Consider the following 18,204-nt stretch of genomic DNA (forward strand, 5'->3'; position numbering starts at 1 on the left):
GGCCTGAATCTCGCAACGATTGCATACAACACAGGTTGAGCAAATCGTAATACGATAGTCTCGAGTTTTTCTCCCCATTCTCAACAAGAGCCTCACCCTTTCTCTGTACCTTTTCAACGTGACCTAACCCGGGACAATAGATCTCTATTGAAGGAAGCCGAGGCCTAGACGTCCCTTACAAACACACACCAGATGGGGGAGAAGCTACGCTCGCGGAGTTCCGAACATACTAGAGACATGGGTTAGACTGGGGAGGAGAAAATGTCAGTGTTATCAGAAGGTGGAGGGCTTGCTTGGGCCCTCATGTAAATCCAGGGTAGTTGGGTAACCTACATATTACGTGTAGGCTCGCCTCCCCCGACTGGGAACAGTATACTCGACCGGTCTGGCCGCAGCGAGACAGGGGGATTGTCGAGCCAGACACCCGTCTTTACTAATGGGTACTCGCCTTTATGTCCTTACACAAAACTTTATCACAAATAGAGTGATATCATGTCTACATAGCTGTGTATTCGTTTTGAAATGCAGGGTATTACGACGTACATTTGAAGAAGGGATATGATTTTGGTCTTTATTAAACACGTAAATTAATATGTATGGGTTTGACAGGAGTTAATTCATGTGAAAATTATGCCTAATCTAAGTTCATTCCGGCAATGTGATAATATGTGTTGAATTAAATCATCACCCATCATCATAGGTAGTAGTAATGGTAGTATTAGTTAATTATTCAGCCACATTGATGAGCGAGGCGTTTAACAACAAATAAAATGTTAAATTTAGTTAATTTCCTGTTTATGTGAAAACTGTTTGTAATCGGCCTAAAGTGGATGAACTTGTATGAGAAATAATCTTTTTGTATCTCCCTATTAGGTTAGACAAGTATAACAAACGCTATGAATCGAAGTATGTTCAATACTGTTTTTCTCAGTCTATTACACAAACCTTTTGATTCCTGGACGTTGATTAAAGACTTAGACAAGTATAACAAACGCTATGAATCGAAGTATGTTAAATACTGTTTTTCTCAGTCTATTAATCAAACCTTTTGGTTCCTGGACGTTGATTAAAGAAACAGTCCTTGGATCTAACAAAGTAACCTGACACTTCAGTTGATAGAATTGTCATCTACTACAGCCATGGAATCTATATTTATTATGAAACCAAAGTCTAGATTCAATAAAAAACCTGTCGTCTATTATCTTATCTGAAAGAACACCGAGTGTATTAAGTTCTTTTGTATATGTCTCAGAGACAATGCGGCGTAAGTTGGTGCATACAAGTGACCATTAATCGGGCTGCCTCGTCTGTCCCTGTCCCTGAACCACATTATTTTCCCTACTACCTTGCCCTGCCCTCCCTACAAGGCTAAAGTCTTAAACGACGCAGGTCTAGATTTCCCAAGGTTCTGAATCTCTGGTCTCCCTGGGGCTTCTTTTCAATTTATAACATGTCCGAACATCCAAGTACTATTTGTAAGTCTTGCCTGTATGTAGTGTTGTTTGGCCTATGTATCAACACTGAGTGTTGAAGCATAGTTGTGTGCCTGGTTGTAACTGCTTCAGAACTGCTAATGAAACAACATGAAGCAGAAAGCTGTTGTCCTAAAAACAACGAACGAAAAATGAAAAGAGGACAATCACTCAGAATTGAATTTTAACATCAGTTTTAATCGTATTAAAGCCCATTGTATAGTGTCTTTGACACACAAGTATAGAAGCGGACAACAGTGAAAATATTCGCCGAGCAAACAAAAAGGAGAGTAGGTCATACATAAAACGATCATTATACAAAACGCCTTTGCGTGGCAACGGAACGGACACTGCTTTTTTTCAAGAAGCAACAAACACTATAAAGATGTGGAAATGGTCGCAAGCAAGGTTGTACTATCTCTCCCGTGTTTTCTACTCTATGAGTACTGTTTACAGATAACACGGCAGTATTCGCTTGGGAACTTTTGGCATTAGCTAATAACTTTTGAGTTTTTGGTAATTTACAAGCACACAATTCACGAAATACCTTCTGTATAGTTCGGTGAGTAATAAACCTGGACACTACAATGACATGGGGATGACATATTAGTGACGAAAAGTATCTATTTAACAGACAAGTATTTTGATTTGGAATTTGTTAAAAACTGCTGATGGTCTACCCACTGGGGCATCTCCAAAAGTGCTTTTAACCTATCAAAATAGTCACTGCCTATTAAAGGGACTCTCTTCCTAATGCAAATGAAATGATATGGTTTAGAACCATTGAAATGAACTAGTGACAACACATTTACAAGAACAGATAATGAACACTTTGTCGATATTTCTACATCCTGCGTAAATCTATTCAATAGACATCATTTGTGACATATGGAAAGTTTTGATTTGACAAAAATGATGGGAATACTTGAAAATGGTAGAATACAAGAGTCATTTTTTACAAAAACAACACTATTTAAGGTTGAACGAACCTTTTGCGTCGACGGTCATGTCGTTTGCTTCGTGAATACACTCAGCGATAAGTCTCATTGAAACTTGGTTTCTTCAAATCGGGCAATACCAGACAATGACCGAGCAAAAAGGGCGTGGATTAAGTCAATGACGAAGTAACTACAGCTGCCCTTGTTGAACGATGAAATGGTGCACGTGGTGCACACTTTATGATGACGAATACACACTTTTTGATGACGTAGTCTTCATTCGAATGTAGAAGAGAAGGTGTAATACCGGCCTAACTCCTGTGGCCGCGGGTGCACTTCGGCTGGCACCCGAACTGGCATTAAAGTTCATAGTGTCGCATGGCTTCATATTGTCGGCCCTTGAGGGCTTCCAAGTGAAAAGGCTGCTTCTTGGGTCCCTTCAGCCCGCTCGTGACAGTTGTTCAGCACTTGTTTCGGAGCTCAGCACTTTTCTTTCATCGGTTATAGCACTTTTGTCTCATACATCAGGATACAATAGTACCCCGACATACAGCGTACCGCATAAAGTCATCATCTCTTAAAGGGTCATTTCGAGTATTTTATAGCACATTATGAAGATCTCTAGGGTAATAGAGCAATAATCAGTACAGGCTAAAATTCAGCCCAAATTTGTCAAAGTCAAAACCGCTAGAATTTACACAAACTTCTCAATAACCATGTGCTAATGTCGATAAACGCACTGTTCGTACAAAAGCCATTATATTGAGATGGATAATAGCACTAACTGGTAATCGAGTACGTGGTTGACCGCAAGGGTCGCCAGACAGTTTGACCTATGGCTAGTCAAAGATTGCCAACATTCGAGACCAATAGGTCTACTTCCACCGGGCCCTTCTCGGAAAGACTAGGATTCAAGTTCCTCACTGTATCGACATGTAGGGCCAGTTGAAAGAGCCTCCGCTCAACAACATATCACGTATAAGAGTCTCGATCGGGGTCTTCCCTACCAGTCTCACGAAGAAAAGCTGCTCAATGACCTGAGCACTGACCGAGCGAAGGGATGGAAGTCTCAGAAGAAGTTTGCCAAATCGGGTAGGCTGGTTTGGATACTGACTGCGTACATATTCCTCGAGAGCGCACTGGGATTTCTCTTGAATACTTTCAATGTGATTGGCATCTGACAGGCCACAAGCATCTGAAAAAAAGAATGAATTCATTAGCAACTATACATCAAGTTCAAAACCAAACTTCAGCTCAGAATCCTTTTCGAATTCTAGACTAAGATTCTTTCTGTATCATATTCATGATGCACAAATTGATCTTAGATCGAGTGAAGTGATTTCACTGCTTACAATTGAGTAATATTTATAGTTTCATAACCTTTGTTTGTGACACTGACTTGTTCCTATTCAATAAATGTTCCTTATTGATGGAAATAGAAACATTTTATTTCATGTTTCGTGCAAAAAGTTTGGGCCAGAAATTGTATAATTACATATTTCGCTTGTCACTCCCATGTCACCTAGCAAGACCGGAACTTTTCTAGCTATTTGTCCACGGCTACTTTCTGAATAATAGAAAAATACTTTAGCCTTTGTAAAACGTCAAATATCAATATACTTCTATCTGAATTAGGACTGCACGGTATTACCGATATATAGGTATATCGCAATAGGCTTTTCAAACGATACGTATTGCAATATGTTTTCTGAGAACCGGTATATTGGGTAAAGAACACATATCAAGTTCTTGTGATTATCTTTATGGCTTAAATTAAAATCTACACACACCTTCATTCACAACAAATGTTTTCCTGCGTTATTCAATGACAAAACGGCCAACTGTAATACTATATATTGTATAAAAAATCAAATCAAATCCCTGACTATGCAGCCTAATTTTGAGATTGCTGTTATCAGAACCATAACATATATGTTCAGGGACTTGTAATGTAGAAAATAGGATTGACATGCACAATTAGTTGCACTCATTGTCAAACACTTCAGTGTCCAATATATCGCAATACGGGTACCTAAATCGCTATATACAATTACAATACAATACAATTTATTTGCCAATACACAGTCCTAATCTGAATATCTCAATCCACTAGGTTACATGAAAGAGTGTATATTGCACATGGTATACATCATGTATTATTCCCTGCATTAACTTCAATACATATATTTCGTGTCACCCCATCGATCAGCCTATCGTGATTCATTACATATCATTAGCAAAATACATCAATGACCAGATAACCGTTATTTGAAAGAAAACCCCATAATAAATCGAAATGAACTGAAATGGACTTCGCAGAATCATTTTCGGTTACTGATCTTATTTCAGAGTCGACAATCGCGAATACCTGTGGTTCGTCAAGATATACTTGTGATCAATTCAGGTTGAACGGTTTTAATATTTTATGTCTTGGACGGATGAGCACTCATTCTTTCATACTGCCTGTTCCAATTGCCTATTCAAACTTTTTCTCTCTCGATCCTGAAACAAGCATTTAACAATTCCCCTACTGCATTTTTCATGACTACCACGTCACTAACCGTTATATATCTATTCACTCATTCTTTTCCGTCTGATGCGCAGTTTTTGCCGATTCCCTGCTTTGATTTAAAATTCCCACACCAGAGAATCTATCACAATCGAGGGACACACCAGTCAAATATGTCTCACCAAGCTACTATTAGTCAGCGAAAATGATCACCTGTTTATCTTATGAGGTTACTGCTTGCTTTAAGAGTTACCACTGCATAGAATATCCCACAAATTTTCAGATTTATATGAAAATTGCTCCCCTATTGAACACCGAGATATTCTGGTATACACGCTGCAATCATATCGTAGGAATAATAAATGAAGACAGATGTATTATCGTTTCCAAATAAATACTTTACTTATTGCTCTAACTATCGGTATCAGATTTGAAAGACACAATCTGACAAGGATAAATATTGACTATAAGTAGGTGTAACTTAATGGACACGTCCAAACCACCAAATAAATCATGCTGGCGTAATTCGAAGTGTTTAATAGTCTTGCTACTTCCATAAACGCCATGACCTTTGACCTGAGGTCTTCCTCACCACAAGCTACAAGTCCCTCACTCCACTCAAATTTAATACAGACTGAATAATCCTTCAGCTAAAGAGAAAACCATTCCTATCCCCCCACTGCCAGCATTCTGCCGCGGTGCAGACAAAGAGTAGCATAAACAACGATAAAGATGTCGACACCAAGTCCAAGCAAATTGGAAGACAACTATCGATACGATGACCCGAGCGAACACGCCGGGATCTCAGATTGAAACACTTTGACAATAATATTTCGTGACCCCCTATCATAATGTATTGATCGCAATTCAGATAGATATTAGCTTTCGTCGGCCAAAAGGACGAGGAGGAATAATCATTTCAATTTTCCCTGACTGTCCATCGGCCGCAATGAGCATTTGGTCGGGTCTGGAGATTGAGTAGAAGGGTCTGGTTGAATCTGTTAGGACCTGCGAATGACCGTACCGATATGAAATTGTCAGCAATGCTTGTATATGAAATTGTTCAAATAACAGCGGTCGTGTGTTCGGATGGCGATATTGGATCAGAGGATATTGATACAGATATAAAATGGTTCTTCGTTTGCTCTTAGTCCCGAACAATCCGTTCCACCACGTAGATTCGATTTTCCTTTGACTTTATCCGTTCGCTGAGGTCCTGTATCATTAAACAATGTCTCTCATATTTTCAACATAATTGGAGACTGTTGTAACAACTATTGACAGGGGAAAATTGAACCTTGGTTCCGGGGCATGGTGCTATTGAGGCAGGGCTGTTCAATTCCTAGTCCACGGCCTATGCTCAGGATTACGAGGTAGCAAACCCGATAACTATAGATGGAATCAAAAGAACCTTTAAGTCCGAGTCGGCGCATTTCCGAACATTTTACGCTTGTGCTTGCAAGTAAACAGCGAACAAAGCCGAGATTCTGTCCGAATGAACACATCAAATAGGCATGTCATTATTTTAGCGTCGGTAATTATTTGAATTGCGGGATCACTTTAAGTTAATGACTCCACTCGTGTAGGGCATTCTGCTCGGCTGCTAAACGGCATGGTCCTTCGTCAACTACATGAGCAAGCCAGGAACTTTAGAGGTGTGAATGATTGTGCCACAATCGATTACATTTTGCCGAGTCCAACGTTCCTCGGTGGTTCGAAACCGTGGATGACGTGTCCGAGCGGTGCGGAAACAAATTATACACGTGCTTGCGGAGAAGCTATGTTATTTCTCAGCTCTTCTTCGCTACAGCTTTTCCAAAGAGTCACACCCTTTGAATGTTATGCGGCAAAGAGCAGGAACTTGAGACTGCCCTCTAGTCATTAGGAGTTCGCAGTTGCAACATGAACTATTTGTTTTAATAAAATGAACAGGACTAGGGGAACGACCATTATATTAGTTGTCGTTGAATCCCGCCTCTACATCATCAGGAATTAATTTGTCTCCGCAGAAAACGGTCTTTTGTTGTGGTCGACTGTGACGCTGTTGGATTGAACGAGACATTACAAGAGCATATAACACAAAGAAATAACCCGATGTAGCACTGCCTCGACATTGGTGTCTTTATAACGTTTAATTTAGATTTCATCAGTAGAGCAGCTTCGGATCTATTTATTATCCGATAACGGTTAAAAAAGAAAATCAACTTTGAAAAAAAAAAATATTCAGTGGTAACTACTTCAATGTTGGTGGGCAGTATTTTTAACTACTTAATATTGATTGTTTGGTTAAATGTTGTAGATTAAAGTCGCTTCGAATTTGCCGCTTCTAGTACACATCGAAAGAGTGAATTGTCTGAACAATAATGTCAACAACAGGCAGCCAATAGCTCAGATTGACACAATGATGTGCCTGTAAGTACATGGATTCTCGCTACTAATTAAAATCATGTCAAAAAGGCTGTATTATCGGTGGGAAAAACTCCACAACTGCTTTAGACGTCAACACGCGCGGGAAAGAGAAAATTACACGGTCTATTTTGTGCACAAGAGAGCCATCAGAAAAGTTCAAACCAAACAGAGAGCATTTAAAGCTGGAAAAAAACTCAACTTCCTAAAATTAGCAGCAGGAAAATAGTGTAGGGATGAGCTTCCGTGGGGGCTTGGAAAGGTCGCCGACTACTATAAAGTTACGCTCGCTTGTGGCTCCAGGTCATGCGATATTATGTTTGTTATTACTTTTATAAACATATACACTTGTCAGAGCGGAGTAGTTGACAACCCGACCTGGATACTATAGCACATGGCGTGCAACTAACCCTGAAATATTTAACCTATGGCTGTAAGCTGTGTTCTAACAAGTTTTAATTGCGACTGAAATGGCGGGTGCAGTGATGTGTATAAAATATAGCTGAAGTTAGGCTTGGTTTACGACGCTCGTATTAACCATAACGTATTATATTTGCCAGACTAATAGTCCTCGCGTTCATCGTATTCCCAAACTGTATCCAATCTATATTAATAGACACTTATGTACATCAACCCTTATCCAATCCACACCACACACTCTCAATCATGAATTATATTTTTATTTCTTAATGGTTACCGGTTGTGCAAAGGAATCTCCCTTTGATATTTTATCAATATTCTTCCTTGGGTTTAATTGAATATTTTACATCAAATATGTAATTTAAACGGGAGTAACATGTAACATAATATGCACATATGCATGTCAGTGCACTCGGCAGCTGGAGACATGATCGACACAAAGGCTTAATCGCTAGATATTAGATAATGTATCTCTTGTACATAACAATATTGAATGAGCGATTGAAATATGTGCGGTCTTTATTAGGCGGCGCGACAATGTCACCTGGTAGACCAATAGTTCAATATGTATCAGACAAGAGCCTATTGAACTATCATTGATTGGATCTGAAGCAGTGTTAATGACATGTCAGTTCAGTGTGTACAAGAGTACGGCGTGAAAGTATGCAGACAGACCTATCAAATGACATAATCTATAACCACGGGCCACTGTATAGAACCCAAATAACATACATTCATACTCAATATTACGTTAAGTCAATACATAATTTATCCCTCTATCGATATATCAATATTTATGAAACGTTTTCGATTAATTAAAGTTTAGTTTGAAAATACCCATTAACAAGTATCGTTCTAGCCTAAATTAAAACATATTTTTTAATTCAAATATCAGATGTTATTGATAAAATATATGTAGATATGTATCTACCATAATGATTTTTATTAATATTTATTGTTTAATAAATGAAATTAGGAAATATTACATTTAAACATTACGTTATGAGTTAAGCCAAACGTATATATGATGTATACTATACATACAGATTTATTATAGAATGCATATATACTGCCGTTACAATAATTAATTTCCTGATTGTTATCTATGCTCCACGTTGTTTAATGTAATTGTACGCTGTGGCGTATTATGATGAATAAATACCCAGCATGGAAGTAGCACATATAAAATTTTCTTGGCCTCATTTGGCATTCTTATCACGCTACACGCCACCATGGCCCACTTGTGAGAGTGACTAGACGGGTCTAAGATCGTGGTGCAAGGAATGCGGCTTTCAAATTACAGGGTCAGGATCCGTATGGCCAACAGCTGTGACCCGACACAGAGCATTGATTCAACCAGCGGCAATTAGTCATATAATATATACACCATAGAATAATGACACTATCAACAAGAAAGGGGCCTTTTTTATGTTATTCGTGGTTGGAAAATGATGAAAATTTGCTGTTTGAACTTTGGGTATTATAAATGTCGCTCCGCCGACACTGGGGTCTACGGCTCGCGAATAGCTCGCGACAATGACCTAGTTAAAATTCGAAAAGCCCCCAGCCGTCTTACAGTGAGGAGCTGCGACTTGGATCTTTAAACATGTAATCGCGTCTTCACAGCCGGAAGAACATAGCATATGCTAAACTGAGAATTTGCTATCATCGTTTCATCAAATGACCATATGTTACAGACTTGGGTTAAACCGACCTTTAGACAAATGCTCAGTACGTATGTCAATTTCCAGTTACTGCTAAAGTACGCCAGTAATACGATAACACAGACTTGACATTGTCGATTGCGTTAGTGTTACCTAACGAATACCTACCTACAAATCAACTTTTCTATTTATCTAAATGTACGTCATTGAAAGTCTGTCTATCATACCTAAGGTTACCTTGACCCGTGTTAACAGCTTATTTCAATAAAAAAAACGCTGTCGGGCAGTCCCTCTCCCCCTCGTGTGACCTTGCCCCCTCTCTCTCACCAGTGATATTTTACTACGAACAGGGTCCACCAGTCACAAGGGAGGGCAGTGAACAGGGACAGTCCTAGCCTCGCTACGCGGCGACTTTTATGATTCATAAAATTGGGCAAAGATGGGATAATTTTAGGATGGGTATAATTTTAGGCTGGAAGGGTTAAATTGTATTATTATGAATTACGCGTTTGGTTGGGAAATAAAGGCGTGAAAACTGCGGCAAGAATATTGATATTTCAGCCGAACGCGCCCCTCCATGATGTTTTAAATCCTCATATTTTAGCGCTCGAACTCGCTTAGTATTAATCATTATTTTAACTTAACTCGACCACTTTGAAATATGTCTGCTTAGAGAGTGGTTCTAGTTAAGTAGCACTGCCACGGGCTTATGTGTGTTGACAACATTGCATAACCCTTAATACCTTCTAAAATGAAAAAAATAAATAATATTTAATCAGTAATATAAAATCATTAACCACAGCTGGAACTTTGTGTTGACTCTGCTGTGATCACTGGGATTAATATGACAGGGGATGCTTAGTATCAGGTGACGTAATTGACAATAAGATGTATCAGGTTTTCATTAAGGCATCTTTGTATTCTGCTCAAAATCAATAGTACAACTAGCAATCCGAAGTAATAATTATATGTTTTTTATTATTTTTAGTGTAAGTACGTATCCTAGATATTCATAAGGTTGCAGCAATATGGAAACAACAAAGAACCTATTAGTATTTCATATGTACAATTTAGGAGAATATTATGCAATAAAGTATGCTATCTATTAGAATACTAAACAGCGAGCATGCTTGTCAGAGCGTCAAGCGAAGCTCAGCGTCAACATATGTAAAATTCTCGGCATAGCTGCACAGTGCTGGAACCATTGAAACACCTGCAGTCGACAACTCCGCGTATTGTTGATGGCGCAACACTGATGTGGCTGCTGGGAGGCCGACTGCAGCCCGCTTCCTTCACCAAACATCAACACATATTAAATATCGGCCACGACCTTTACTGGATCAGGCAATCGGAATATATGTTCACTATATGTTTCATAAAAGCGCATGACCTGGGCAAAGGCTGGTACCAGTTACAAATGGTTGCTAATCTATTTACATCTACATGGGACTTTTAACTGCTAAGTATTTAGATGTTATTAAAGACATTACATCCGAACTTTGTAAAGTATTTCTAATTATTTGTGAAAAGTTGAATTGTCTAAGTTGTTTTTACTTTTCTCAATGAAAGACTTGTTTTCCAAATACTACAGTTTCAGTTTTTTAAGAAGCCCAATTCTAATTTGTGTGCACCCCTTTAAAGTAACAGTTCTTATGTTAAAAATGATGGCCAGTTTATTAATAGTGTTTACAAATTACACATTCTGGCGTCGACTCTTTAACAAGTGGCAGTTATTAATGCATAATGAGATAAACAAACACACTGCACTGATCAATTACCTGTTAATACAAAGAGGAAGTGATTTCAACAGTGAATCTGAAATCTTTAATAAAGCCGCTCTCAGAAGCATTTAGTGTGGTTGCCAAATGAGCTCAAGTGTTTCTTCAAATCAAATAGTTTTAATCAGCTGTACCACAGCCCCATTTTCCCCTGCAATTATTGTGGCGGGAAATTTGGGCTCGCAGACGACATTTAGTCGTCTGCTACCACGTGCTGTTTAGTAAGCTAGAAGCAGACGAAGATTACACGTCAAAGCGGAAATCAGCGGAAGTTCTGCTTGCATGTTTTCACACAAATGATCAGCGACCCAGATCAGTTACAGAACACGAGCAGAGAAACTCTCTAGTCTCGTTTTAAAACTTAGCGCTTGACTGAACCTAAAAATGAAGCAGAGAATGGCAGTCAGACAGCATAAATTACACCAATTTGAGCTGAACAAAGGCAAAAACTTCAGTGAATCATAATGCAAATAGTCAACCGACAAGTCTGCACTAGGGCTTGAGAATGTCGGCACATGTCAGAACCTTTCTTATTACAGCTATTTGTTTGTTTGCGTATACCATGATTTTATGCATGTTTGAATACTGTGTGTTTGTCTATAATTAGTAGAGATTGGCACAGAATGGCTCAGAGTGAACTCACGTGCTCATTTCTAAAGGGTTTGCTTTGTGAACTATTATTGTAATAAAGGCATTAGGTAAGGAAGCCTGTTGTGTATTTATACCCGATTCCAACTTCGTGGACAAGGTTGAACTACATTGTGAGCTACCCTTAACAGTACATGATCCACCTATTGAAACAGATTCCTCTGTCAACATGTCGGAAATACCTTCTCAATACCTTCTGGTAATATCAAACTGTATTAATCTCACAAAATGCCCTTTTCAGCTGCGACTTAAAATATTCTTATCACGCAGGTCTTTTGTTTTATCTTTCACAGGTATCACCACACCTGTCCTGAGATATAAACTATCGGTGTTATCAAAACATATGATTTTTATGGAACACCCTTAGAGCGATACAAATGAACGTGAGTGCAGGTATTGATTTCAAATGAAAATAAGCGCGGAGTATCGACTTAGAGGCTCTTGTTGTTTGAACAAATTTTTAGCTCCTGCCAACGTGATATTCAGAAAATTAGGTCCATTAGGTGATAAATATTTATGGAGGATGTTGAGGAATTCACCATAGCACATCCTTTTGGAATCGGAGATGCTCTGTTAAAGGAACTTGGTAAAGTATCTGTTATTACAATAAACACCTTTTCTTTGACCACTGGCAACACTGAACCGCGGGAAAAGCAGGCAACTTCTAGGGATTGTAATTATCAGTGCTTGTTTGGTAGTTTGTAGTAAACACGTCTCACACACACACACATATGTACATACATATATATCACAACTTTTATCCTTTAGGAATAGTTATTTAAAAATGTCAGCAATTTTGCCTCGAGCTGTCTCAAAATCTACCACGTGCAGGGGATTAACTTGTCGTCTGCTTCTTTCACTCACCAGGACTGCCGACTTGTTTCAGTAACCGCGTTACATTTCACAACAGAGTCGTTGCCATACTACCCAATTGCCTAATATGCACCAGCACAGATTTTGACAAAGGTCTAACAACTTGCATTGTCTTGTCGTCTGCTGAGCTAAATCGTCTGCTTCTACTCCGAAATCCCAAAGATCATGTTCCCACTTGAACTGAGCGCGTGACCGTTGCTTTGCGCATAGGTGCAAAACATACTATGTCACGAACTACAAAACTTTGTCAACTCTGAATTTTTGACCAGTTAAATGCAAAATACCCTCTATGTCAATGAGACGACGTAGGATGTGGCCGAAGGGGCAAGGGTAACACGTTCCAAGACAATTTTTCTCTCGCAGTTTAACATGGGGAAGTGAACGTTAAAAGCCCCGTGGCACTCTCTATTTGTTCATTTACTTGTTCTCTTCTGTAAATCATTTCGAAATGCATCAGTTTGACTAAGTCTAACAAAGACCGCCGTGTTGTGTTGTCATTGGCTTAACCTCTAAGGCTCGCGTTGTGCCAAATGCGATGAAAATCCACGGCGATGCGTCCCCTAGTCTTTTCCTTCTTAGAACGGCTCCGTGAAGGGAGCAGAAGGGATCCCCATAGATTCCTAACCAAATTTTAATTTGAACAAGGAAGCAGAGCGGGTGTTTACTTGTCAAATCTCCCAAACTCCGAACCGCCATTATTGAAAATCCAAACTTCTTCCTGGAAAAAAGCAAGACAGTTTCACTGTCTGATGAAATTGCTAAGTTTAAAGAATTCCCGTCTTGCAGAATTAGACCACTGTTTCCCAAGGAAACGACAAATTATGGTCAGGATCACCATCAGTCGAAGCACAGTGGATGAAAAACAGGAACCAATTTGGAAGAATATCTGTGATTTTGAATGACAGGGACTCTACACTGTATAATTTCCTCCCTCGATTCAAAGACACACAAAGACTAAGTAGAAACTAAGCTCGTCTTGTTTGATAGCAGAACATCCATCCAAACCCAGAGATTCCTTGAAAAATTCCCAAACTGAAATTTATAATAACGGCTGTGGCCTTTGCTCTTGAAGCTTGACATTCTCTGAGTTTATAGAACCTAATTCGCGTATCAATCCTGTATCAATTCTCTGTTAATTCATACGAACAAATGTACTATGTATTTAATGGTGTAGAACTATTTCAAGTTGTTCATTGTTATGGACTTACTGTTATATCTGTTCGCCTTGTGCCGTGTTGTCACACTGTAAGATTCACATACAACTTATTCCACCCATATCCTCTCATTCCGGAATTTTAAATTGGCAAAATCAATTCTAAACCGCCTAATGAATGGACTTGTATTGACTTGCCGATCAATAAATCAAATGTTGACTGTAGTACAAAAGCTGAAGGTTTATCGATACAATCTACTGATCATACCCACGTGTTAATTATAGCATTAGCCCTATTCCACGAGTTTATCGTCCAATAATGTGCAGAATATTCAGTCGATAGTTTTTTTCGCCAACTGCCCTCAATTACTTAACCTACACAAATAGGTACGACACACACAGACACTGCGATGAGGAAATACTGCTGGACTTCTAAACATTTCTTGTCAAAGCCAATGCCCTTCTTTCTATTTTTTAACTTCCTTGATCATGTACGAATAATTGAACTAGTCGTTCTATTTAATTATTAATGCATTTTCGAGTGCGACAGTTCTCTTTCAATTTGATTCTAATTATTAATTAAAACGCGTCAAGTTTGGTGAAAACTTAAGGCTGCCACTGGCACTTAAGAGAAGGTGTAGCCTTTGTATTGTGTTATCAGTCGGCCTATCATACCCTCATAATAACAATCACCCTATCGTCAACACTGATTGTCATTTTAGGGTTTAAGACCTAGACACACTTTCTGGGATTTAGTATTCATTGTTTATTTATCACATGAACAATAATTATAGTGGTAGAGATTGAGTGGAACCACTTGCACTACTGCAGTGCGGACGTGTTAAGCATGTGAAATTTATCAACATCTCGCAGTATGGTGAGGAAATGGGTACTTCAGATTTTATCTAATTCGCGATTTTACTCAATAACAATTTCAATACATCTAAAAATACAACTGTAAAATGTAAATAATGTACATGTCATATATGATGGGTATCCTGCTCTGTCCCTTTAACAAAACCGTGACAATTTTAAATTTGTTCAAAAATTGAAAATAACTGAAATCGGTATTGGAATTCTTGACATCTTACATCACTGCATGGAAGGATTAGGGATTCGAATATAATTGTGGTTTTGTTTATGTGAAAAATGTTTTTACTGGTATGAAATTTTACAATAATATAACACGCGACCACCCTTTGACAAACTGACAGGACCTCAGGGGTTGACAACCAGTAACAGGACAGACCTAATCTACTTCAGACTTACAACAATTTACTATCTACAAACAAAACAAAATCAACAATATATCTGACATAAAAAAAGTAAAACAAAAGAAGGACAAAACAAATTTACCAAACAATTAAAAACCCTCACCTGAGCTGAAAAGGACAATCGCTTTTAAACAGCTGTATTCGGCAGAGTCGACATGAAGGGCTTTCAGTTTCTCCACCTGTTCTTGAAATATACGAATATGATCCATGAAAGCCACAACTCTGTCGGCAGCCATGGGGCTAGCGTGGAGACCGGCGGCTGCCAAAAGCGGGGCCACATGGAGGGGCATGGAGCATTGGGCGGCATTCAAGACGAAAAGTTCGCTCCAGCCCAGTCGCAAGAGTGCCACTTGGTCGGTCACTTGCAGGTCCGGGAAAAACGGGATATTTCTTGACCACTCGACTGCGCTAAAAAGCAGCCTGGCTGCCAATTCGCAAATATTCTCGATTCCCATAATATTATTTGGCTGCATACATTGTCCATAGCGAGACGTAGGGTAGGGTTCGGCCCTTAGTAGCATAGATATAAAACTGGAAAGATAAGTATGTCCATTCAAAGGATCCCCATTTGGGAAGGCCATCTGCCCTGGGAAAGGGTGTTGTGTAGGGGGAACACGACCTCTTTGGACAGCTGTGAAAAAACAGGAACACATGTTATCTTGAGTGGTGGACCTTTCTTGCGAGGCTTTACCTACAGCGCTTGTAATTGTTTTTTTAATTTAAACCTTTTTACCTACATAATATTTATTATCAGGCATTGGTGAAATTTATTCAAGATTGAGATAGAAGTGCCAGAAACAAACCAATCTAGAAGTTTTAAAATTTCGAGTCATTCTTACCAGAACTGCCTGATCATTTTAAAGATGCACAGTTTTACACAACTACACTAGCCCATACCCATAGGATTTCAAGTTTTGAAAACAGCAGCTGCCACACTACATAATATCATACATGCATTTTTAACATGTACACACAGTTAGTGAAGGGAGTTTCTGTTTTTAATATTTTCTAATTACTGTCGACAAATACAACTATCATATAACACACATTGTCTTGACATGAGGATCTAGTGAAAACACTGGTGAGTGTTGATGTACAGTGCCTTTAACGTTCTCGGGACACAGAGACAGCAGGTAGACATCTCGTTCCCACTGTTGGAATGTCGTAACCATAAAACATTCCTTTTAACTTTTCTAGCCTATGCATCTGGCAGTTTTACACTGATAGATATAACATTTAACGAGATAAATGGGCAATTTTAACAAAAATATTCCTTTCTTTCACTTTAATATTTCCATGCATGTTTTGTAATAATTTTGACATGTCAGTGGTATCAAAATCTATTTTTATCAAATCAAAATCAATCTCACAGAAATCAGATACTTTTGAAAACGGGTTTACATATTGTTTGAAACGTCGGGTACAGATACATGAAAATCGCTAATTGTTTTCTGTCCTCATGTTAAGCAATGCACTGTGCATCTTTAAAAGATAAGTTGTCTATCATATTACACTGACCTGTATCCCACCTACCTTCCCTCCTCATCCCCATCTTTAGACACTTCTTCAGGCGGCAATATTGGCACTGATTCCGGTGGTGCTGGTCGATTGGACATGTTCTGTTCCCTCGACAGGTGTAAGTCAAGTTCCGTCTTACAGATCTCTTGAAGAAACTTTTACATCCCTCACATGTAAACTGTCCGTAATGCTTGCCGGAGCTTTTATCTCCACAAACCACACATTCGATATGTTGTTTGTTGTTATTATTAGTTTCCGAGTTGTTGTTAGACGTGCCATTCTGCTGAGAGGTGGGAGTGCTGTCAGTAGACGCCTGGCTGAGAGGCGTGGTGCCAGGGGTAGGGGTGACAGCCGTGGGTGTCGGGCCGGGCTGCCCCGGAGCCGGGTGGGGCGCCGCTGTTGGGGTCGGTGTCGTCGTACACCCAATATCGTCGGTGGGGTCGCGCCAAGGGGTAACAGTACTCGGGTTGACAGTAGGTGGGGACATCGCCATGGTGAGCTGCATGCACAGTATAGTAAGGTAAAGATTCCCACAAGATCAAAGTCTCTACAACGCTGTTAGCCTTGTGTCATGGGGTAGAGTCGAACCGACTAGTCCAACAGAGTCCAAACAACTGGGCGGGCGACAACAGATCCTCTCCTAAGTGCCTTCTTTTCCCTCATGAGCCCTTCGTAACAGCAGAGCGATGCGGCCTTGATGCCTCTCTCGCCCATGAGCACACAGTAAATATAATCGTACTCTCTACTGCCGAGCTATTGAATCAGAGTGAAGCCCTATACGCGTATGAATCGACTCAACCTATAGGGAGAGTGTACGGCCGTCCCGCTTATGCTCGAGCGGCTTTGAACTCTGACACTTCTGTTGAAACTGCTAAGTTTCTATGGTTACCTCTCCTTATATGGAGAGCGGTGTCATGCGAGTTCAAGAAGTGTATTGGTGAGTGACAATTACTGTCGTATGGTCAGAACCCGCAGCCACACGGGGCATAACCGTAGCGCTCAGGGATGCAATCCTATTGGTCCGCACTATCATTCATTATACTCTCCTCGATTGTCAGGCCTCGCGCACATATCCCTACGCTCCGTGTTCTCTCACCGCTCACGAGGGTCGCGCGCACAAGTGGTCCAATCGGCTTCGCTCATTCAGCGAGGGGAGGAAGGCCAACCTAAAATATTACGGAGGTGACGGGAGAGGGAGGTGAAGTTCCCGTGCTCATCAAAATAATTACTGATTCATATGAAATCTCCTCGGCATGCCGCCGAAGCTTGCGGTCGTCTGCTAGCCTCACAGTCGTCTGCCGACTCTCGAAGCGCGCGCTCCTTGTGCATAGCAGAAGACCTCAACGGGGCAGGGGTGATTCCTGGCTAAGAGTAGGGTCGGCTCTACGAACTCCACAGTCGAGGACAGCATGACGAATGATAGAACCCAGGCACCTTGTGTTGATGACTTTAATTCCTTGATATACCCAAGATTTTTTATACGTCAAAAACATATCTCCAACTTTAAACAGTCTTTCACCACCCCATTCATGTGAAGCCCTAATCTTTAAA

General features: G+C 39.8%; 1 protein-coding gene across 4 annotated transcripts; it reads right to left on the reverse strand.

The window, feature by feature from the left end:
* Positions 1-1,649: 1,649 nt before the first annotated feature.
* LOC124282486 (COUP transcription factor 2-like) lies at positions 1,650-17,572 on the reverse strand. 4 transcript variants are annotated; one of them, XM_046718493.1, is made up of 4 exons: positions 16,654-17,572; positions 15,239-15,766; positions 3,906-3,977; positions 1,650-3,605 (listed from the first exon to the last, which is right to left on the reverse strand). In XM_046718493.1, exons 1-4 carry the CDS (start codon positions 17,156-17,158, stop codon positions 3,331-3,333), a joined length of 1,380 nt encoding a protein of 459 aa, XP_046574449.1. In that variant the 5' UTR covers positions 17,159-17,572; the 3' UTR covers positions 1,650-3,330. The 4 variants fall into 4 exon arrangements, with proteins under 4 accessions (XP_046574449.1, XP_046574450.1, XP_046574451.1 ...); XM_046718494.1 differs by having other exon boundaries at positions 16,669-17,567; XM_046718495.1 differs by lacking the exon at positions 3,906-3,977 and having other exon boundaries at positions 16,654-17,535.
* Positions 17,573-18,204: the final 632 nt, after the last annotated feature.

This window comes from Haliotis rubra, unplaced genomic scaffold (genome assembly GCF_003918875.1).
Source record: "Haliotis rubra isolate DU_JTF1 unplaced genomic scaffold, ASM391887v1 Scf3, whole genome shotgun sequence".
NCBI classification, from domain to species: domain Eukaryota; kingdom Metazoa; phylum Mollusca; class Gastropoda; order Lepetellida; family Haliotidae; genus Haliotis; species Haliotis rubra.